Genomic DNA, 23748 nt, shown 5'->3' with positions numbered 1-23748 from the left:
CGCTAACATGACGCAGCACTCGGCTCGCAAGTCAAAGCGGATAATTGGCCGGGAAAAAAATCGTAAACGGCGTCATCCGTAGCACTGTAAAAGACAATTATGAAGATGAATAGATTTAAACTTCACATATTCATTTGCCATCCAATTGAGTCACAAAAAGTTCAAGCCTATGAACATGAAACTGATTATCTTCAGCCAATTTTTTTTGGGGGGGGGGTCTCGCACGTTTAAGCAGACATCCCATACATTTAAAACCCACACACAGCTGGCTGACCTTCAGGCTTTTGGAGAGAGACCCCCCCCCCCCCCCCATCCTACCCACCGACCCTTTCACGGTTAATGTGGCATTATTAGCGACCTGTCACGACGATGCTTTGGAAGAAGAAGAAGGAGGAAGAGGAGGCGGTGAGGCAACCAAGATTCCTCGCCGGGAGGGAGGAGGCGGGAGGGGGTGTGGGGTTGGGGGGGGGGGGGGGGTGGATGAAGCCCACCCAGCCAGCATTGATTGCTGCACCCCGGCAGTGTGCGCTGCAACGCGGTTGGCCGCTGATGACACCCCCTCGTAGCCGGATTATTTAACGGGCTTCAGCCTCATCCTCATGGAAGGTAAGACATTTTTTCCCTCCCCCGCTCGTATAATTTGCAACCTCACCTCTTTGTGTTTATTGTCATTTGATGCGTTTCAAAGCTCCATTGCGCGCTTTGAGAGCAAAAGCCTCTCGCGCTGGTTAACTTTAACAACGGGCAGTAAGTTGTGCGCAATTACGCAATCAATCGGCTTTTGAAAATGATACGCGCGTCTCGTCGTTGACTTGCTATAAGTTGAAAGCTGATTTGGGGCGTCAAATGCGGCAGGTGTTACCTTTAGGACCCCGCGGGCGCAAAAAAAAAAAAGAAGAAAGAGAAAGAAGGAAGACAGCGCTTGCCTCGGTGTTTTGGAGCCATGATCGAACGTCTCCGCTTGATGCTCTTCTGCAGCGCAACAAGCTGAGCAATTGCGCAGAGTCTCGTCTTTTGAACAAAAAAAAGCACTTTGTCATTTAAAGTGTTTTTGTAACCCCGATTCAAGCGACATCATTCTGGCAGCATAAAGTGCCGCCTTGTCGCCGTGCGCCACAATTGCTGGAAATGTGTTAAAAGTTGCAAAAAAAAAAAAAAAAAGAAGACCGAATACGTCGTCGTCGCCGTCGTCGTCGCGGAGAACTTGTTGAACGTGAGTATTTTCTTCACGTTGTGGCTTTGGGTGCATCCCAAGAACGATGCTGCTGTTGTACGCAGGGGGGAATTGAACACACTTCAACTCAACTGAACCTTTTTGTTGACGGCGAACCGGAAGCTTTTTTTTTTTTGTTATTTCGTTTTTTATGTTTCAACATTTTTGGAAACGCGCGTGTTCATGAATGTATTTTAGGGGGTCCTTTGAACACCAAACCACCCATCCCCAAATCTCTCTCTCTCTCTCACTCACTCATAATAGGACACCAAAAAGTCTGAAGGCTCTTAAATTCACAAGAAAGTGGGCCAATTTGGCTTGAAGCAGCCATTTTGGGGTGAATTCCAGCCTTCAGATGCTCATCAAAATGAGCCCCAATCTGAAGATTTTTTATGGGTGGGTGGATGTCAACATTTAATGATCATTTTGAGAATTCGTTTGAAAATAAAGCACCCCCCCCCCCCCCGCTGAGACCACTTTTGCCAAGTGACATGAAATTGGGTAAGACGGGATGCATGAAAAAGTGTAAATGAAGTCTTTGTTTTTGGTTTCAAGCAAGAATTTGGCTTAACTGCCCAAGCTCATAAATTCATCCAATTATGGTCAATTGAGCAATGTTTTACAAAGCCGCTGGACTTTTCCAGCCTTTCTCGTCAACGATATCATTCTGCGTCTCCTAATTGACTTTTCCCGTGGCATCGGTGCTCACTGACTGCCGAGCTCCATGACGGGAACAAACTTTGGTGGCTGTTGCGTCCTGGCCGCTCGTGTGCGGTGTGCCTCAAGCTAGCTTGCTACGGTTCTCATCACGCTGCACGATTGGTTCAATGCCGAGCAATTTATTCTACGATCGGCTCTTTGTACCGCCCACCAAAATATATCGACCGCATTTCATATCTATTTTTTTTGGTAATTAATCATTTATCGGAATTTTCTGCCCTAATATCAGAATCGGATCGGCATAAACAAACCAAAACAACCCCAAAATCCATCAGGTTAGCCCAAATATTGAGTACGTGCACATTCAGATCTTTCGATGCCACCAACTAGGCCAGTGCCGATTACTTTTGACGTCAAGACCACGTCAAGGCCAGGAAGTCGTCGCGGCTCTTACGTGTCGCAAGCTTGCTTCGATGTCCGGTGTGAAAGGGTCTCCTGAGTTATTTACGATTTGTGCCGTCTGCCTGCGTGGTTGCATGAATGTTACATGAATGCCGGCGATGTGATGTGCTCTGCGTTTTTTTTTTTTTTTTTGGGGGGGGGGGGGGTTTCTGCGGTCATCTGAGAGAAGTAGCGCGCGAATAACACGGGGCGATAACGGGGTCCCTCGCGTCGTCACCCCTCCCATGCAAATGGAAAGCCGTCTCACCTACGCGACGTTTGGATTCTTTTTCGTGCGTACGTGGAGCTCGTTGGGCAAGGTTACTGCTCAAAGCAACACGGAGACATGGAAGAGGATTAGGTGGCAGCGGGATGTGCGGGGGGGGGGGGGGGGGGGGGGGACGGCTCCAGAAGGAGAAAGACAATCAAAAACACGTGCCAGCGCACACATGCAAGCTCCGGCCAACTGATGCCGCCGTGACTCATATCTAGACGACGGGGGCCGAGGATGCCCGTCGGCTCCGACGTCCCCCCTCCGGCATCATGGCGGCGGCGGCGGCGGCACGGACACGTCGATTCTCGAGCCGAGCGGCCGTTCCATACAAAGATGAGTCACGGTCGGAATGGCGGCACGACGGGAAGCCTTGTTTTGTTTTGAGACGGATTCAATTTGTGACACGGCCGTCTCAATCATTGCCGTGTTTTGGCTCCCTAACTCCCCCTGTAGGCGGTGAAGTGGAACTTTTCCTCGACGCCAACAAAATCAACGCAATTGCATTTGTCAGAACAAACAAAGTTGATTTCTGATCCAAGTTTGGAAGAAGTACTTTATGATTATGAGTCAAGGTGTCAAAGTCAATGATTGATCATCAACTGATTGATCAGCAAAAGAATCCACAACTATTTTAATAATTTAACTTATAATTGCCTAAATCTTCGGATTCCAGCCACTCGATTGAAATGAATTCTTCTCCGATTTTTGTCGTCCTTCATGAATTTGACGGATTATCTTCTGTATTCAATATAAAATCCTGCTACTCACATTCAAATCCATTCATGACCTAGCCCCTCCATACCTATCTGACCTCATCCATATTCCTACGCCTGTCCGCTCTCTTCGTTCCTCCTCCTCTGTCCTCCTCTCTGTCCCCCCTGCTCGCCTCGTCACCATGGGAAATAGAGCCTTCAGTCGCTCTGCTCCCCAGCTATGGAACTCACTCCCCGCTGACCTTCGTAATACAGCCTCATTAACACATTTCAAATCCCGCCTCAAAACACATCTGTTTCGACAAGCCTATTCACTCAGACCATAAAGCCATTGTTTTATTTATTTATTTTGTTGTATTTTTTCTTATCTTATTTGATGTAGTTTTTTAACATTGTACTCGTGATTTTAACTGCTTGTTGTAAGGTGTCCTTGAGTTTCTAGAAAGGCGCCCACAAATAAAATGTATTATTATTATTATTATTTCATCACCATAATACGCTCGGGATGCAAAGTAAAATTTTGCGAGATTATTTGACAAATTGATAGAATAATTCATTCTAAATATATTTCATTATGAAAGCCCCATTGTCGAGATTACATTTGGGGGTTAGAAAGTTATCTTATGTGGTTAGGGTTAGGATTAGGCTAACTGTTAGCGGTGTCGGACCTTTGCGTGCCTTCAGCGATTCTCGTCAAACATGTATAAGAAGCTTTGAATTCATTTTCAACTTTCACTTTCACTGTACTAGAATCTCTACGCGGATAATATTCCAAAATCAATCAGCTGTTGCCACCATGAACTCACTCACTCGCAAAGACGGTTTTAAACGTCTTTTCAGCCTTGGTCCAGAATTGGCTGCTACTGAATGAGTTAAACACGGTCATGTTCAAGGGGTTATTTGTAGGCTAAAGTTCCAACACTTTGTTGCCTAAATCAAGTGCAGGCATTCATACCAAAAAAAAATCCAAAGCATTATTTATCATGATCATTATTATTTTTTGATTATATATTTTTTTTAACCAAGGAATCTACTAAAGGCGCGCTTGGTTTTGGTGAAGCCGACAAGGAAGCTCTTGGCCGTCGGCTGACTTTGAAAAGGCGTCCATGTTTGGAGGCTGTGTGAACTCACACACATCCACACATATGCACACATAAAGCGGCGTTTCACTCGCTTGAGGGGGGGGGGGGGGGTGAAAGCAACAGAGTGAGGAGGGGGCACTCACGCGGTGGTCATCTAACATCCCGCCTTTCCTTCCAGACTGACAGCTGCTCTAATATTGATGATTTTTTTTTTTTTTGCCACTGCGTCTTTTTCAAATGACTTTTCATGAGATTCAACTTGCCAAGGTTGCGTAAGTGGACGCGGTCGGATTTAATGCGGCAGCTCCTTGCTCCGGTTATTTCGCGATCACCGCAACATTTGCACAGTAGAAATTGCACAGCTGAATTTGTGACAAAGGCTGCCAGATTTTTTACATTTTTTTAAATAACTACATGGCAGGTGCACATTTGACCCTCATAAATGCTTACACTCAGTCACGACAGTCGATCATCTCTTTCAAATAATCAACGTGCAACCATTTTTTGCAGAATCACCGTCCTCTCGTACGCCGCCGCGTGTCTTTCATCTCCCCGTTTCAATCCGACTTTGCCATCAAAGCAATCTTGCCTCGCTTGGCTGCAGTTGCTGCTGCTTATTAGCTTGTCGTCTTCCCTATGAAATAAAAAATAAGATGGGTGTGGCGGGATTGAGGATGCGAGGCGCCGCCACCACCAGCCGACCTGCTGCCGGTCCTTAATTTGGCTGCCTCGGTAATGAAAGTCAGGCGTTATGAAAGAGGGGCCGCACGTAGGGGGCGCCTTCCCATGATGCCTCCTCAGATCAGAGGCTGACATTTACTTTTTTTTTTTTTTTGAAAGGTGCACATTAACATGACGGTCCTTGACATCTCATCGTGTTTGTCAAGCGGCTTTTCTTTATTTCTTTTTTTCCTCATTTGAGCCGTCGGCCCCCCCCGACTTTGCGGCCAACCGCTGCCGGGCGCCGTCAGCGGTTCGTCGTCTTGACTGATGACTTGTGATGGCTCCGCCGCCAAAAGTACAATCCCTCACAGAGACCGTTTCTGTCTCGCTATTTGACTTTAATATTACCCCCCCCCCCCCCCACACAAAAAAAAAATGCCTCGTGAGGCAGCAGTTTGGAAAAGCAATAAGTTAAATGCAGCGACTTGGGCAGATGGAAATAAGCCCCTTTGTATGAAAATCACCGAGCGGTTGGGCTTTGCAGCTCTCGGGCTCCACTCGAATCCTCCACTCGGAATTGTTATTACAGAGTCGTGCACGCGTCAAGCCGTGGAGGACCAACGGCAAATCAATTTGCTTTGTGTCGTACGTGGGACCCCTCCAATGTCACCGTAGCAGCACAAGCAAGCAATATAAATGACAGCGGTGTCAAAAAAAAAAAAAAAGCCAAATTAAATTCCTCACACAGGAAGTGAACGTATTGAAATGATGTATTACGCGTATGCTTGCAATTCTATATATGAATCTCGATGTTGTGAAAAGCAGGACTTTGCATGAGTAATATTTTATTTGAATTTTTTTTTAAGCGTGTTTCTTCCGCCCCTCAGGACGGCAGCCCCCGTGGTTCCAAACGCCAGCGCGGGGAGCTCAAACCGCCACGTGCGACGGCCTCTCGGCGCATCGCGTCTGACCTCAGAGCAAACAAGCGACCCGTCGAAAACACACGTTGGGTACAACCGGAGCGTCCGCGCGGAGGCTAATGACGGAAAGGACGCCGCGGTGGTCGTCGACCACGAGGCTCATCTAAATCGGCCCGAGACGCGCTTTCAAACCCGAAAAAGACGAGGAGGAGGAGGATTCGCCTGAAAGATGATCTTGAGCGTCCTGCTCGCTCTGCACGCCGTCTACGGCGGCGTAGCCCACGCCGTGCAGCATTACCCCGCGGCGTGGGGACACTACGACGTGTGCAAGTCGCAGATCTACACGGAGGAAGGCCTGGCGTGGGACTATATGGCTTGTCAGCCGGAAGCCACCGACATGACAAAGTATCTGCGGGTGGCCCTCGACCCGCCCAACATCACGTGCGGGGATCCGCCGGAAACCTACTGCGCTCTGGTAAGTGAGCAGTTCGCACGCGGCTCCGACGGAGATGAATGAGGATGCCGGCGTGGCGGGTCAGCGATACGCCAGGCGAGGTATTGTTCACCGTAACGGAGATTAATGAACACGCCGAAACCTTGCAAGTGCACACGGGCGCTTGAGCACAAGTTACGCCCCGCCAGGAAATACGGTGAATGCCCCCCCCCCCCCCCACCCCGATTCACCAGTTTTTCAACACAGCCTGACATTCGGGTATTTGATAAGTAACTCACCTATTTAAGTATACACTCGGTAGGATGCCACCCTAACATTTGAAATGCCGTGGAAGTGATAAGCGGCACGTCGTTTCTAGCTGCGCGCATTTTCAAAAAATAGCCAAAAGAAAACTCGCACGCGGTTAGAGCAAGTCAAATCGTGGCCCTCTTGTGCGCTGTCATCATACAAAGAGTTGGCGCGCTAACACACAGCGCGAAAGCAACCTTTAGCCTTTAGCATACACAAAGTGGGAATGCTAAAGGCTTGAAATATTATTTCTAAGAATCGCAAACATGCTAACAGTTGCTATGCTGACATACGGCGTGACAGTAACGCGAAGACGGAGGGCGGGATGCTAGGCGGTGGATTTCACGTCTCGCCGTGTCCCATTTTGAATAAGAATTGCTCACATGCTAACAGTCGCTATATTCATGTACACTTCCTAATCTAACGCCGGCCTCATGCCGAAAGCTAGCATGCTAACAGCATTTTTCCAACATCTTGCCATGCTATGAATTTGTCTTTTCCTCTTTGTCATCATTGATAAAACACACACACACACACAAAAATAAAAAAGGCAATGCTGATGAAGCGCAGCGCTGCTGCAAATGACAGGACGCGCCGCTAATAAAGTGCTTGACCTTAAGCGCGTCTCATTGCTTATTTAGCGGCTATTGTCAAGAGCCCAGCTCACAGGTTGCGTTTATCCGCACTCACAATCAAAGACGGCATCGGCGTCGGGGAGCGCAGAGGCGCTTAAAACACGCTCCGAGCGGAGCGGAGCGGAGCCCCCCCCCCTCCCCCCCGCTGAGAGCTCCCTTTCGTAAATATTTACCAATTAAAAGCGTTTAAAAAGCAGCGCGTCGCTGCTGGTGGCTCCAGATGGCGCGGAGACGTTTTAACGCCACCGCCGGATAGCGCGAGGCACAAAGAATGGACGTGCTGAGCTTTGCATCAAAACAAACGGCAGACAAAAATGAAGTCGCTGCGAGCTTTAGCGCGGATAGACGCGGAGGCTCGTGGTGCTGCATAATGATGAAGACGCGATGGAAGTTTCTGACAGGGGGGGAAACAAGAGCGCAAAGTTGGAAACCAAAATGGTGGATGGGAATGTGAGAAGCGTGTTGAGTTTACCAAACCAATTCTACGATCTTCGATGACGAGCGGGATGGGTCAGTGACGTTTGAGAGAAGTAAAACGGCAAAAGGGGCCTCTCGCTTCAGGAGATCCGTCAGTGGAGATAAGCCGAGGAACGCCGGCTTTGAGTTAGTAGCCTACGCGCTTCCTTTCAGTCGAGCTCGGTGGATCCTTGTAATACCGCTCAACTTTATTCCGTTCTCTAAGAATGGATGAAAGAGCTCCGGCTGCCAGTTGGGCACATCGTCACCCCCCCCCCCCCACCACCACCCCCAGAGGTTTAAGGGATGGCAACACCAGATGAGAGCCGCCACTAAGCCACTGGGGGAGACCGCCGTGTATTTATTGTTCTTCTACTTGGAGAATGACTTTTTATCTGCTTTTTGGCAAGTCAGCTCCCCTTCGTGTATGGGGGGGGGGGGGGGGGGATCGGTCCTCATACTGGTGCCGAGAAGTGTTCACATGTGAGCAGATATTTATCGGCCTACTTTGATGTCATCACATTTCCCTGGAGGATGAAGCGGAGACCAAAAATAACGTTAATCAGTTTGGCCCGAGGGCGGCCATCCAAATAAAACGTTGATGCGCATCTGCCGGCAGCATCAATAAGCAAACGTTTACCGGGAGCTTGAGAAATTGTCCGCAAACGCTTTGATTGAAGACATTTATGCAATCAAGATCGAGGCAGAGTTTGAAAAGTTGAGAAAGATTGCAACTTGTGGATATAGAAATCATGGATATTGATTGATCGATCGATCGATCGAGTTTAATTTACAAAAAAACACATTGCTTTATTCTTTGTCTTTATTCTCCTCATTTTTGGATATAAATGCTATAAAAGAAAAAAAAGGTTATGAACTACGTGGGTGGCATCGATCAATTAACGAAGCATTGTTTTTATCCGCGAACGGAGATTCAATGTCAATCTTCATCTCAGCAGACAAGTCGAAGAAGAAAAAAAAAATCTAACTCCTCCCATTGTTATTTTTATGACGACAGGGGTCACATCCTTGCGCTAAATCAGTTCGCGATGCCCCCCCCCCCTGCCCCCCCCTTGACCGTTTACGGAGCAGCGAGTTTGGTTCTTGACAAGGCGAGGTTCACTCATCCGTGCATTTGTTTGAAGACGGGGAACAGTTGGAGCGTTTAGCCTGCCGTCACCCCCCGCCCGCCCTTGACTCTGTCGCGACCCGGGACATCATCGCCGCACCGCTGACCGCCGAGACACCATCGTGACGTGCGACACGTCCCCCGACGCCAACGGGTGGGGAGGGGGGGTGGGCAAAGGGAAGCGTCACTGACGCTTTCATTCGACTGCCGGCGCTTTTGTGTGCCGCCCCGCTTTGTAATTTCCCCGTGCCTTGTTTTCTGTCAAGCGATGATGCGTAATATCTCGAGCGCCGGCTCGGCCACCGTGGATGAGCGGCTTGACGGGAGACGCGGCGCCATTATTTGCCGTTACGCGTGACAGGTTCATTCTTGGCCGATTGTAAATACAAAGATGGATTGAATGCATGCGTGGAGACGAGCAAAGAGGGAAAGTCACGTTTGAGATTTTGGATTTTTTTTTTTACTTTTGCTAAATTGGCCTCAATGTCATTTGGTTGCCGCACAAAGTGAAGGAGTAGCTCACGACATATACGGTAAATGTCTGATTTGCATGTGCGTTCTCCAGTTGTTATCCTTCAAAAATAAGATAAGATAAGATAAGATATCCTTTATTCGTCCCACAATGGGGAAATTTACAAATAAGCAATTCGCTCACCATTCTTTTGCTTCCCATGGACATCTGATGATGATGATGTCATTTGCAAAATGGCTGACCGAAAGTGGATACGTGGCAACCACGTTTTTTCACAGTTTGTATTGAAAACTGCAAAGTTGACCTTTCTGGGGGGAAAAAAAGGCAACTAAAAGTTGAACAGGACTCATTATTTTTATATCGCCCTTCGTACTCTCCCCGAAAAAAATGGCTTCATTGTCCAATGAAGAATCCGATTGGGTCTAAATTCATTCATTCATTCCCGCTTGATCCTCACTAGGGTCGCGGGGGGTGCTGGAGCCTATCCCAGCTGTCTTCGGGCAGTAGGCGGGGGACACCCTGAATCGGTTGCCAGCCAATCGCAGGGCACACAGAAACGAACAACCAATCGCACTCACACTCACAACTAGGGACAATTTAGAGTGTTCAATCAGCCTGCCATGCATATTTTTGGAATGTGGGAGGAAACCGGAGCACCCGGAGAAAACCCACGCAGACCCGGGGAGACCATGCAAACTCCACACAGGGAGGCCGGAGCTGGAATCGAACCCGGTACCTCTGCACTGTGAAGCCGACGTGCCAACCACTGGACTACCGGGCCGCCCTGGGTCTAAATTGAAAAGTTTATTCATTTGAAAACGTATTCACAAATGAAATCGGAGCGTACGCGCCCTTGCTTTCACGTAGCAGTGGTGTCAAGGTTTTCCTTTTTACTTTAAAATAGCTTCGTTCAACGTCAACAATGCCGAGTGTACCGAGGCCATAGGTCGAATCCCAAGTGAATCCAAGCAATCGGAGTGATTGGAATCGAAATGAGTCTCAATTGTATTCGGATCAATCGTTGTAATTGATGTGATTGCTCTTTGCGTAATGTGAGCGAATGCTACCGTCATCGGAGTCTCTGCTCTCGTAGCGTAGCCACTCGTATCCTCAATGGAGCCAATCGGATCGCGTTTCACGAGACACCGTAATCGGAGTCAATTGAGTGGGACTGCATCGTCGTGAAAATCAATCGGATCGTATTGCAGTGAGTCACGTAGTCGTTGGAGGGAAGGGCACCGTAACCGCCGAGGCGACGTACGACCGAGCTATATTTTAGTTGCTCGGAAAAACACAAACACACGCGCACATCATTACATCCTTCGTTCTTTTGACACTTTTCAGATTGTCCACGACCAAAGTCGCTCTCACGGAATCTTCTGTCAGCTTTACGATTTAGATCAAGTAAATGAAAGCCACATCTCACCCGCATTTTCCCGCCGTGGCGCAAAGATCCAAAGGCAAGCCTCTTATTTCATCATGACTCACGCGCTTTGCCGCAAAACACTCGTCTGGCGCGGGGAAAAAAAAAACACCGTCGCGAGTGCGTCACGGCTGAATTGCGCTTCTCACACTTGGTTAATTTGACATTTGGCGGATGAGACAGACGTTCCTCGACGGCGGCCATTCTTCACACTCTTCAATCAGAGCGTCTTGTTTTTGCCATACTTAACAAATTCATCCCCGACCTTCCCGTGCCGCTTCGACTTCGGTTTAAAAGGCACGTTAGGTCTTCAGAACGTGATTTTTTTTCCCCCTTCCCCCTTTTGTTGTATGATTGACGACGAGGAAAGCGAACCCATCCGTTAAAGTGGACCTCCCGGCGACCCATTTCGCCTTATTGACGGGGAAACGCGGCAGGATTGTAAACGTTGACAAATAGCTGATGTTCCCATTTTGGGATCCGGTTTCGTCTTTGCCAAAACAACCTTCCCGGTTCATTTGAATTGAAGACACTCGCGAGTTATTACAAGCTTGCGTTAACACAAAGTGAGCCAAATGGATGCGCTTTTTGTTGATAACGCAAATACATTTTTGCTTTAATTGATCAGAAAATTGTTATTTCCACCAATATCCTGAAGGACTCATTGCACGATCATCAATTATCTAAATTGAAGAGGATTTCAACCATTTATTTGGAATTCCGGGGCTCTGAAATCCAAATCGGACTTTGACGTTCGCCCAGCTGAGCCCCAAATCCAAAACAGGAAGTTGGTTTTTTTTTTTGTTTGTTTGTTTTTGCCAACGCTCTCTAATCGGAGCATGGCATCACAATTTTAAATTCTGCTTTTTTTAAATTTATTTTTTTTTTTTTTAATTTTGCTTTTGTTTGACCGCCTTGAAGGGAACCAGGGCCCAACACAGCATGCGTAATACAAACTTTGGTTTTTCTTTTGTCAAGTCATCATAAATGTCAAAGCGCTTGCCGTGTTTTTGGCATTGAGGGGGAGGGAAAAATTTTTTAAAAAAAGGTCAACCAGGACAACGTTTTAGATGTATGCATTCACTATGATGTCTTTTTTTTTCTCCTGCAGCGCGTGGAAAGGTTTGAAGGCAGAAAGAGTGTCAGGATGACAGGCAACTGTTGGGAGCTGGCTCCCCCCCCCCCCCCCCCTCGGCTATCACGTTGTCAAGCCACATCGATCTGAGAAAAGCAAAAAGCGTGCGTCTTCGTGAGTCTGCACAGGCCAGGAGAGAATAGGAGAACTGCCTTTTTTTTGGGGGGGGAGGCTGGATTTTTTATATCATGCTGAATGAAAAGGCTGACATTTGAGCGGCGCTTTATTCCCGCAAGCCGGCTGGCATTTGAAATTAATCGACGGCTCTAATAACTATGCAGATTGACGCGGCGAGTTAGCACAATAGCCGCGCTATTTCCCAGTCTCGCTCTCAATTTCATCTTTGTGAAAGCACTACCACCCAAAAAAAAAAAAAAAAACACTGAACTTGAAGTACCCCCCCCCCCCGCCCCTCCCCAATCTCGACCGCGGTGAACTTGTCACCTCCGCCTGCCTGAGCGGCGCACGAGCGTTTTCGGCACGGCTTTGGTGCTACTTTAGCGTTTTGAGTCTCTGGAGACGCGACAGCTCTTCGCCGACATCCCCGCGAGCGACGTCGTGAAGAAGAAAGCAGACTTCAATTGACGGCAATGCGGAATTGTTTTCACCCGCGGTAACGTGCTGTTCATATATGGGACGGACGTCCCTCCTTGGTCAAATCTTTACAAGCACGCACGCACGCAAGATGAGCATCGAGAGGAATACACGCCGAGCCACTTCGTATCCGACGCGGTCACGTGACAGGATGAGCGCCGGTCGCCATGGCAACAACGGAGATAACAAGACCGAGACTTTTGGGAGTCGCATTTGACACCAGATCAAGACCGCTCTTGAATGTTGCAACACTAGTTTGAAGTTGACTTTGACAGTAACTTTCGCCTGAGTGTGGCAATGAACATCTTGAAGTTTTTTTTAAATAGAATATTTACTCATTCTAATTTATTGTGAAGTGAGTTGAGTCATTTGCCACACAGTGCGTGTAGCTCAAGTCAAGTCAACAAGTCAAGAGTATTTCTCGAGCACTTTCAAACAGCCATCGCTGCATACAAAGTGCTGTACATGGAGCGATTTAACATACACAATAAACAGGAAGGGCAGCCCGGTAGCCCAGTGGTTAGCACGTGGGCTTCACAGTGCAGAGGTACCAGGTTCGATTCCAGCTCCGGCCTCCCTGTGTGGAGTTTGCATGTTCTCCCCGGGCCTGCGTGGATTTTCTCCGGGTGCTCCGGTTTCCTCCCACATTCCAAAAACGTGCGTGGCAGGCTGATTGAACACTCTAAATTGTCCCTAGGTGTGAGCGTGAGTGTGAATGGTTGTTCGTTTCTGTGTGCCCTGCGATTGGCTGGCAACCGATTCAGGATGTCCCCCAGCCTACTGCCCGGAGACGGCTGGGATGGGCTCCGGCACCCCCCGCGACCCTAGTGAGGATCAAGCGGTACGGAAGATGAATGAATGAATAAATCGGTAATAAAGGCGGTAGAAAGCACCAAGCAGTAAAATCAAGAACAAATCTAAGTCATGATGAGTCGAACGCCAAAGAATACAAGTGAGTTTTGAGGAGAGTCCGGTCCCCCTCCTCAGCAAAAAAGTAGTATAGGAGGATTACTCGATAGAAAATGGACGGATGGCCGTCCCCCTTTCTGCGTTGTGTATTTCGTGCTTTGCTGTAAATTTGACCCGGGACTCGCGGGCCACTTAACAGGCGGCGCTTTAATCGAGCGCTTTCATCGCATCGAGATCTCGCAGAGAGAATGAAAGAGTTGCTCATTAGAGTAACGTTGGAGCGTTTTATTCAAGCCCAAACATCGGAGAGACTCTAATCCCGTACACAACACACAGTGATGCAATCCGTAGAAGTTTGTCCGTCTGCACAAGTGTTTGCGACGCTCTGATCACGATAAGCGGCGTTAAATGCGGCCCAGTGGGACTGCGCCACACGGGACAGATAATGAGGCCAGGTGTTAATTAACACACAGCGCTGTTTCCCTTTTGTCTACAGTCGCAGACCTCCATTTGGATTCATGGGGCAGCGGTGGGGGTGCGATGTGTGTGTCAGTGTGGGGGTGGGGGGGGTCTTATTTGGCTAGGCGTCGACTTCAAAGGAGCAGACTTGGAAGCGGTGGCGTCCTCAAAGGGACTGCCTCGGCGAGGACTACGTTTACGTTTAAAAAAAAAAAAAAGGGGGGGGGGCACAGTGCTTGATGTGCGGCAAATGGAAAACATGACGATGCCGCGAGATGTGTGCGTTTTTCCCGTTGGTGTTTTATGATGAAAATGCCGACGCCAAAAGCGAGTTACGAATGTCACCTCTGCACCCGACACTTGATGCTTTTCGGCTTTTCATCTTTTTTTTTTTCTTTTGATATTTGAAGAGAGCGAAGCCAAAAACTCATTTAACATCAAATTGACCTAGCGTTAGGTTGAATTTATTTTGAAGGTCCATTTCTTTGATGGACTACATCAAAGACCGGCGTGATCCGTTTCATTTCGAAGTCCAAAACACGAGATGTCAACAGAGCGGTGCCAAACGGAACACGTCAGACTCCATCAGGTGAATGACTCACCGTCTTCTGCGTGGTCTGCGGCTTCGATATTCTACTTTACTACATTTGCTGCCAATGCCCGGCGAGATTTTGAAACCATCAAGACATCTGCCACGGCGTTCGTGGCGCGGCTGAACCGGTTTCCGACCAATCGCAGCCTTCATTTTAATTAATTAAATTTTGCGCAGTAATTTTGCTTTAAAAAATAAAAATAAAAAATAGAGTCCTTCAGGACTTTTTGGATGTTTTTCCACAATCTTGCTCCTCTCCAAGATGTACTCCAAAACTTTGCAAGGCATATGACGCTCAAACCTGGGATACGATCGAGCGGTCACTCAACCCGTATGGAATTTCTAAGCCGCAAACGTTCCGAATATCTTGACCCCTATTCCCGTCGGACGCTTTAATACGACCCCCGAAAGGATTAACGGAGGATGAAAGGTAGCAACACACGCGTCCTCTTAAAAGACCGATCTGCCGGAAATCATTTGGACTTACGTGGACTTGCTTTTGGGAGCGCGGGGCAAATGGAGCTGGCCTTTTCAACTGATGAGGAGTTTATTGTACGCGTCGATTGCCACCTTGCGATTTCACCGAGTGGGCGCTTCATCCGTTCGCCGTTTCTCTTGTCCGGGGTTCAATTCCCACTCGGAGGAATATAATGGAGAGAGACGCCAATTGTCAAAGTCCTTGCTGTGTGTGTGTGTGCGATTCACGGCACACGTGTGGCGCAGGTGTCATGTGGCAGGTTGGGAGGTGTCGGGACCGGCGGGACGGCGGGCTGATTAATCCAGCGACACCTCTGCTTTCACATGCAGTGGACGCCCCCCCCCCCCCCACCTTATAGCCCCTTAGGTTTTAGAAAGAGTTACGCTCTGTTTAAGAACTCTTGTGTCCTTAAAACATGGTGACAATATACAAGAAGAAACTTCCATCCATCCATTTTCTGAACCGCTTTATCCTCATAAGGGCAGCGCGGGGGTGGTGCTGGCCAGTTTGGCCAGTAGGCGGGGGACACCCTGAGCCGGTTGCCAGCCAATCACAGGGCGATGAACAACCACCCGCGCTCACACTCACGCCGAGGGACAATTTGGAGTGCCCAATCAGCCTGCCATGCATGTTTTTGGAATGTGGGAGGAAACCGGAGTACCCGGAGAAAACCCACGCAGGCACGCAGGGAGAAAGTGCAAACTCCACATTGGGAGGCTGGAGCCACAATGGAACCCTGCACCACCGCACTGTGAGGTCGACACGACTGGACCACCAGGCCGCCCCTAAGAAGCATTTTTTTCCCCCCCAGTATTTTAAATACTCACTGAGGACTTTCAAATGAACGACCATCACAAAAAGGTTCCCCACCACTGTCTCAATATGGAACGGCATCAGATTTCCTTGCAAGAGTACACGGTTTACGTGCCCCTCTCGTCTAAAGAGAGAATTCAGATGAATAATGGCAATAAAAAAAAAAGTGTGATTATGCAAATGTGTGGGTGTCGAAGCGTGGCTATGCCTGTATCTTAACTATGAAACCAGCTGCGAGGCGTTATCCGTAGCTCCAAAAAAAATAATAGATATATATGTAGCCTGATGTTCACCGGCTTTCTGACCCGCCTCATTAGGACTGTTGGAATCGTCGTGTAAATTTGCATGCATAATTTCCATTCACTTTGGTCGGATCGTTTTGAGTGCAGCCCGCTTTGCGTGGCCAACGTGAGTTTTCATTTCATATAAACCGATTGGCCCAGCAGCCAATTAGATCAGCTCCTTAATTCGGCAGCCGCTGACATTTAGCACCAGCCCCTCCCCCGTTGCTAATGATCGGACCCTCACTGCACACGTTCCTCATCGTTGCGCTAAGTTAAGCAGCCGCCGTGCAGTCGGGAGAGTGCAGCTGGTCGAGGCTAATAACATCTCGCACGGTGCTGCGCCCTTAAGGTCAAACTTATATTGCGGCAGAAGGAAAACAGACGGAGAGAGTTGGGCTGGGATTATTTTCAGCCAAATCTCATAAGATGGCAAGGACTTTATTTATTGATTTTTTTTCACAATGAGGATGATGATCAGGAATTTTATTCTGCCATGTTTTGACATCGGTTTTTTTTTTTTGTGATTTGGATTATTGCCCTCTTATTCTTTTGTAGTCTTGATTGTCTTCATTGTCTTATAAAATCACCGCCCAAAATAATTGTACAAAATAATTAAGTAATAATTTTATTATTTTAAATTTTATTATTATTTTAATTTTATTAATAAATAATAAAATAGTAAATTTTTATTTTGTGTATACAGTCAAATACAGTCAAAGCGGTCCAGTTAAAGTCCAAGAAGTGACTCAATCGGATCGTGTGATAGTCATCGAGAGATCCACGGCGGCTATTTGATCGCCTACCGAGTCAGACAATTATCCGTGGGAAAAGCCGAGGTGATATTTTTCATCTGGGCTGCCTCTGCCCCGACTGCGGGTGAAGGATCAAGCTGATGGGGCTTATTGTTTTCCAATAGGTGGCCCCCGGGTACGGCGCTGAAGCTCCCCCGAGTCCGCAATGACCGCCGAGGCTATCGATCAACCAGGAGGCGGTGTTTGCGTTGTTAAATAACCACCGCGGGAAATCCGATGGAAGGGTTCTGACCTTCTTTTCCTGCGCCCGAGCCATCAGAAAAGAATTCCGGCGTGGTGGGCGCTTTGTAGCCCAGAGTAAATAGTGTCACTTACTGTTGGATGAGGAAAGTGCCTCTGCTTTATTGAGCGTTATTAATGATGGAAGGGACTTTTGTGAAAGGAACGAATCCCCCCGCCGATGCCGATCGGGGCTTCCTCGAATAGATTGATGGCTTCCCCGAAGGCCCAAAGTGGAGGCGGGTGACGAGAGGATGATTATGGATTGAATTTATGACCACTTCCCCCATTTCGTCTGCCGGCGCGGCGATGCAAATGTCGCCCTTATTTGTGCCTTGCTGTTCGATGGGGAAATTGCTCGTCGTTAGCCGCAGACATGACGGTCTCGGGGAGACCAACAAATGAAAGAAGCAGGAGAAAGACCTTGGGGAAATCACAGGTTCTGCAAAACCATTAAAAAAAAAAAACCCACTACTTTTTGATCACATGTGACAATCCTGATGCTAGCTAGCTAGCTAGCTTCCTGGATAAGAAGCTAAGGGAGCAGATTCGATTTTTACGTCGTGCTCCGTCTTGTCACACAGCACCCGCCAATACAAAATGTTCATAGAAGATTCAAATCAAAGTCCTTTGCTCTCCGAAATTTGCTTGAGTGGGTTCTCATGCTGTTTTCACTAACATTGTCCAGCACCACGCTACATGATACATCTTGTTGTATGATGATACCTCAATTTGGCGTCCCTTCTTAAAGGTTCTCCCCCCTCCCCCCTCCCCTCACTGGATTTTTAAGTTTTTCCTTCTCCAGTTGGAATGTCATTTAGATCAGGGATGTCGTTCGTATTTGTCAACTGTAGCGCTTGCTGTGATTAAGAGCTATGCAAATGAATTTGACAATTTATCAAGCCACGAATAGGACTATGAAAGCGGAATGTCGAAGGCTGCCCAAATAAACCACAAATAGATGGACTCAAATGCACGACACCAATTACCGGTACAAAATCCTGCGCGCAGAAAAAAGCCGCTCCATCCCCACTCTAGTGAAGTCCGAAGAAGGTAAAAATCAGGAAGTAGGAGCCTACCAAAATAAAACCAGCAACAGCACAGAAGAACTGGATTGCAATAGTGGCTCAGAATTAGAGTCCTATGGAATGGGAGCAAAAACAACAAAACCAAAAGCAGCACAAGTAGATGTTCTCAAATTCTCAACACCAAGCTCAGGAGATTTAAATCAAAGTCAGACAATAACGACTCTGGCGAACAGAAAGACAACGTCGACAACCAATGCAAATTTAAAAAAAGAATAAACAGCAACCAAAGAAAGAATTCAACTTGGCTGCCACGTCCTCCCCAACACACGGCGTTTTCTGCCTTTTTGGCCTCTGCGCTGGTGCGTTGGCGTCTCAAGAAGGGAACACTTAACAGCTTGGTTGGAAACCCGGCGAGCGGAAAAGGTCTCCTTTTTACATTCCTCCCGCTTCCGTCTCGGCGGCATCACCCTTATTAGCCTCCTAATTGGATTATGCCACGCGCCTTTGAGTCAGCTCGCCCCGCAATCTTGCCGCCGCGCGGCCTTGTTATTGACTCCCTGCTGAAGAGCAAGTAGCTGATAGCGTCGGGTGCTTGCAAAAAGGGGGGGGGGGGAAAAAAGTGAGGAGATCTGTATCACGGGCGCAAAGGCGGGGTCATGAAGCGAGCCTTCTTTGAGCATGAAATAAAACGGCTCTTGAGATAAACGGAGGGAGACAAATACGGCGAAAATGCCGAGCAATGTGTGCACTCGCAAAAACTTCTCACAAGAGCTCGGTTCAGGCTAAAAAGAAAGAAAAGTGCAGTCGTCGGTGTTGACGTCTCACGCTAACTACTAGCTAGCAAGATAGAGAACGAAACAACCTAATGAGACATGAATGAAGGCTCAGTTTTGCTGTTGTGACGGAAGAAGCAGTGTAGACTGCTAAGATTTGGGATTTTTCGACTATGTTTTTTTGTGGGCGGGGGGGGGGGGGGGGGGGCTGACAGACCGATGGACTGGTAGACCGGTGAAATTTAGTCCCGATAGTGTGCTTAAACTAACATGAAGGACTGATAATCTGCCGATTCCAGTTCTGATTCGACTTGGAAAAAAATGGCGGACTAATGAATTCCCGCGTGCTTAATGGGGGGGCTGTAAATGTCATACGCATTATCGACACCCTTGGAGCCCCCACAAAGCACCGTATAAAATTCCTCTCAAGTTGAATATTGGAAAGACAAAAGCAGAGGCGCTGTGAAATAAAAATTGTAACGGCGAACGCTTATCGGTATTGCTCGCGGTGCTCCTCATCGCCCGCGTCCATCTCGCTCGTAGAGAGACGAGAGCGAGCGAGAGAGTGCCGAGCGATAAACCAAATGACTTGTCGCCCAAATGATTGTTCTCACCTTTAGATAATTCCAGCGTGTCGGGTGTCAAATGATTGCTGATTATCGAGACGCTTACAGTGGATGGGAATCTCATCAGCACTTAACCTCATTGTTCCGGGGTGGGGGTGGTGGATGGGGGGGGGTCGGGCAAGGGTGAGCAGAATGTCAATGGGAGTGAGTCTTCTGATCTCTCTCCCTCTCACTCTCACACACAAGCCCCATCCACACACACACACACACACAAGCCTCCCCCCCCCCCCCACACACACACACACGAGTGCTGGATCCCACTCAGAGATGAATGTATCAAGACACACACACAAATAGACTGGGTTGAGGCCTGCCGTATACAGAGCAGACTGGGGGTGGGGTTTAGGGGGGGGTGGGGGGTTGGCCATGAAAAATACATGCGACTCCGCTGTTTTTCTAAGAAACGGCTCATTTGGATTCCAGTCCCATCTCGGGTCTGAAATACCACGCGGGAATCTCAATCAATTACAGCAGCAATTTGGGTGGTGGTGGAAGAAGGGTCGTTTGCGAGGATCGGCACGGACGTCTTAACGAGCCGCGCTATGTATCGGGTGCGCATGCTTGATCAAGTGCACGTGGAGCTGAATGTGATGGAAGTGCTCTCGTGAACACTGGCGGAATTAAGACCGCTTGTTTTTTTTCATGGTGAGAAGTGGCAAAGCATTTTTGAAGTATTACTTCGAACAGAGCAGTGGTTACGGTCCGGGTGTTTTATGGCTATACGGCAGAAGCCCCGGCACGTGGATGGGGCTACGTGAACTGACAGGATGGCTCCTTATTTGTTTGTTTTTTACAGGAGAACCCGTACATGTGTAACAACGAGTGCGACGCGAGCACCGAGGAGTTGGCTCATCCGCCCGAGCTGATGTTTGACTTTGAGGGTCGCAACCCCACCACCTTCTGGCAGTCCACCTCATGGAAGAAATACCCCAAGCCGCTGCAAGTCAACATCACGTTGTCGTGGAACAAGACCGTCGAGCTGACCGACGACATCGTGCTCACTTTCGAGTCGGGCCGGCCGGAGCAGATGGTTCTGGAGAAGTCGCTGGACTACGGCCGGACGTGGACGCCCTACCAGTTCTACGCCACCGACTGTTTGGACGGCTTCACCATGGAGCCGAAGACGGTGGGCGACCTCACCCAGCGCACCCTGCTGGACATCATCTGCACCGAGGACTACTCGCGGGGCTACGTTTGGAAGAACGACAAGACGGTTCGCTTTGAGATCAAGGAGCGCTTTGCCCTGTTCGCCGGGCCTCGCCTGCACAACATGGCCTCCTTGTACGGTCAGCTGGATACCACCAAGAACCTGAGGGACTTCTTCACCATAACCGACCTGAGGATTAAGCTGCTGAAGCCGGCCACCGGTGCCACGACGGTGGACGAGAACAACCTGTCCAGATACTTCTACGCCATCTCCGACATCAAAGTACAGGGGAGGTGAGAACATCTTTTATTTGCAATTTCACCAGGTTCTATTCAATCCGTTTAGCCTCAGTTAAAGACCGCAGGGGGGTCCTCGGTTTACGACAATCAAATCAAAAACATTAAGTCCCATCATCGTAGAGTCAACTGCCGCTGTTCACGGGCGGATTTCAGGTCCCTAACGCCTTTCAACTCTGCATTTCATCTCGGTGCAAACAGCGGGTTTTCCAGGCATGCCGTCGATGTGTTTGCTGGCTTCCCCTAAATGATCAGAACGATCAATTTATTTCCCGTAACTCAGATTTTTGCCCTTTCCACTAACATTTCCAATTCCATCTTTCTCTCCATTTTTTTTTGCTTGCTCCCAAATGTTCCACTCATATGAATGCTAAATACACCATAGCACTGTAGCAGATAAACCATTGTGCCTAGTTGGCGGCCATGTTGGCAGGGGCGACTTGCCGACGATGCACGGGCATTTAAAAAAAGAAGTCGGAACCTGCTCACTTCTCAACCAATTTTTGTAAAGTTTACTTTGTTGTCAAAGCTAAAATGTTTGTTTGGAATACTTAACATTTGACCCCCCCAAAAAAAGCCCCAATATGGTTATTTTTTTGACCTGTGAAAGGTTATTTCCAGTTGACTTATTGCAAAGGTGTCAAAGTCCGGTCCCGGAGAGCTGCCGTCGTGCATGTTTTCAATCTCTCCCTGTTGCAACACACCTGGTTCAAATGAACATGATCAATATCGGGCTTCTGCAGAGCTTGTTGATGAGTTGGTCATTTGAATTAACCGTGTTGCAAAAGGGACGGCGGGCCAGGCCCGGTGTTTCTTTGCTGTGCACACACTTGGAATTCGCTGACGGCTGCCCCTCCTAGCTTAGCATTGCTAAATGATATTATATAAAAACAAAAATAATGAGCATCTTTTGCTTACAATCAATGATCAGTTCCTCTATTTATGTCCTCTCAGAATGTTCTGAACTTTTGTTTCCAAGACGGTGAGGCACAGTCGTGTTGGCTTTCTTTCGACAGCAAACTCGTCAAAACCAACAGCGCCTCCGCGAGTTGTTTTACGACGCCATTAATCTCCAATCAACTCCACACAATCGAGCTTGTTCTTAACCGCGGCGGTAAATGCTTTTTTTTTTTTTTTATAAGCCTCAATGTAACTCCAAATACCCAACGCCCGTATAAACGATTCACTTACCTTCTGTCAACAGAGCTACGAGACCCTCTGCGCTATAGTTCTTGCTATAAAATGTACATTTACAGAACATTAGAGACATTTAATTAGGACAAGGTAAAACGCCTCCGCTGCAGCTGCGGCTTTCTTTTCAGGGGAACGGGAACGTTGTATTTGCGATGCGGTGGAAGGGCCCTCAAGCCGGTCATAAAGCATTGGCAGCTGCTCTGCAAACTGGAGCGGCGCTGCCAGCCTGCCGGTTGCTTTATACGAGCATAACTAGGCTAGTAATGACCCATCAAAGCCCCCCCCCCCTCCCCCCGAGGTGAATTGAAACAGTTAGTCCCTAATTGCGATTCGGTTGGCAGACGACAACCATTAGCGCGTTGGCAAATTGGCAGGAGCCTAATCTCGTAATTAAGAGAGTTTGCGGCTGATTAAATGGTAATCACCCGGGACGTGTCGGCGGAAAGTGAGGACGCGGTCGAGCTTGCCGGGTTTTTCCAAATTTGCGCGTAGCCCATGACAATAAATGGGACGTACGCTTTGAATGAAAAGCCGTTCCGTTGAAACGGGCGACGCCGGATGAGACGCACGTCAGTCACCGTTCAGTCCTTCCTTAGCCAAAACACCAACGAGAACTATTTGTCAATGTCTGTCCGCAGCAGCACGCTTCCACCGACGTTTTAGCCCACCGTGTGATGCTGAATCGATACCGTCTAGCTTAAAACAAGATTGCCATAAGATAAGATCAATTACCGACATAGTCGTTGCTCGAATCACCTCGTAGCGCTCTTAAAGGTCGTGTTTTACTTCTGCATGAGGCCAAGCGTCCATGACGCTTTGTAAAATCCTCCATCGATACCCTCCAACGCGGATAAATGACTTGGAATATGCAAAGATGCCGAGCAAGTGTGGAATAATACCACCCACAAATAAATTCTGGGAAAAAAAAATCAGACGGATCGTGGAAAAACATGCGATTCCTCCCATTCTACCCGCTTCTCCGCTCCTGGGCATCAAATGCAATTTTGCCACCAAAAACTTTGCGGTGTAAATTGAAATAAAATGAACGGAGCGCTTGTGTCCAGCGGTGGATCAGCGGGTCAGTAGCGCGAGGCTGATTGGACATCCCGGGCGATGTCGGCGGCCCTCTGGCGCGGGAAGCAATGTTTCCTTGCAAGAAATCTTTGTACGTGCTGATAAAGTCTCCATCAGGCATGGAAGGCTTCCCACAAGCAGGTAACCTGCAGACATGGATCCGCATGGAACGAAGGAGCACCGGCATATTGCATAAATGCCGTTGTTTTGTTTTTTTTAGCATCATCTCCGAATGCTTTCATTTTCATTCGACTCGGGGCAAAGAATACAACCCCCCCCACCCGCCCCCCCCCCCAAAAAGTCCCATCTTATTGAATGATTCAGACCTTCAAACCGAATCCGGAGTAGCCAAGTCCAAGGGATCATATGAGCCCTCCGACTGGCTTCTGCTAAGTACACAAGGTGCGCCAGATCATCCCGAGCAGCGCACCGTCGCCTCATTTGCTTCAGCGACTCGAGTCGGTGGATTCGCAGAAAAGAAAGCGCAGACTC

General features: G+C 48.4%; 1 protein-coding gene across 3 annotated transcripts in view; it reads left to right on the top strand.

Moving 5' to 3' along the window:
* Nucleotides 1-470: 470 nt before the first annotated feature.
* The window catches only part of LOC127616276 (netrin-G1-like), a 40040-nt gene continuing 16762 nt past the window's right edge, over nt 471-23748 (top strand). For 2 of the 3 annotated variants that reach the window (XM_052087779.1, XM_052087777.1), the window contains exons 1-3: nt 471-606; nt 5934-6441; nt 20342-20985. In XM_052087779.1, coding sequence (XP_051943739.1) covers nt 6196-6441; nt 20342-20985 — 890 coding nt within the window. In that variant the 5' untranslated portion in view covers nt 471-606; nt 5934-6195. The other variant, XM_052087778.1, reaches the window with a different exon arrangement.

The sequence above is a fragment of the Hippocampus zosterae genome, chromosome 15 (genome assembly GCF_025434085.1).
Source record: "Hippocampus zosterae strain Florida chromosome 15, ASM2543408v3, whole genome shotgun sequence".
Lineage (NCBI taxonomy): Eukaryota > Metazoa > Chordata > Actinopteri > Syngnathiformes > Syngnathidae > Hippocampus > Hippocampus zosterae.
This window is presented reverse-complemented; position numbering and strand designations above follow the sequence as displayed.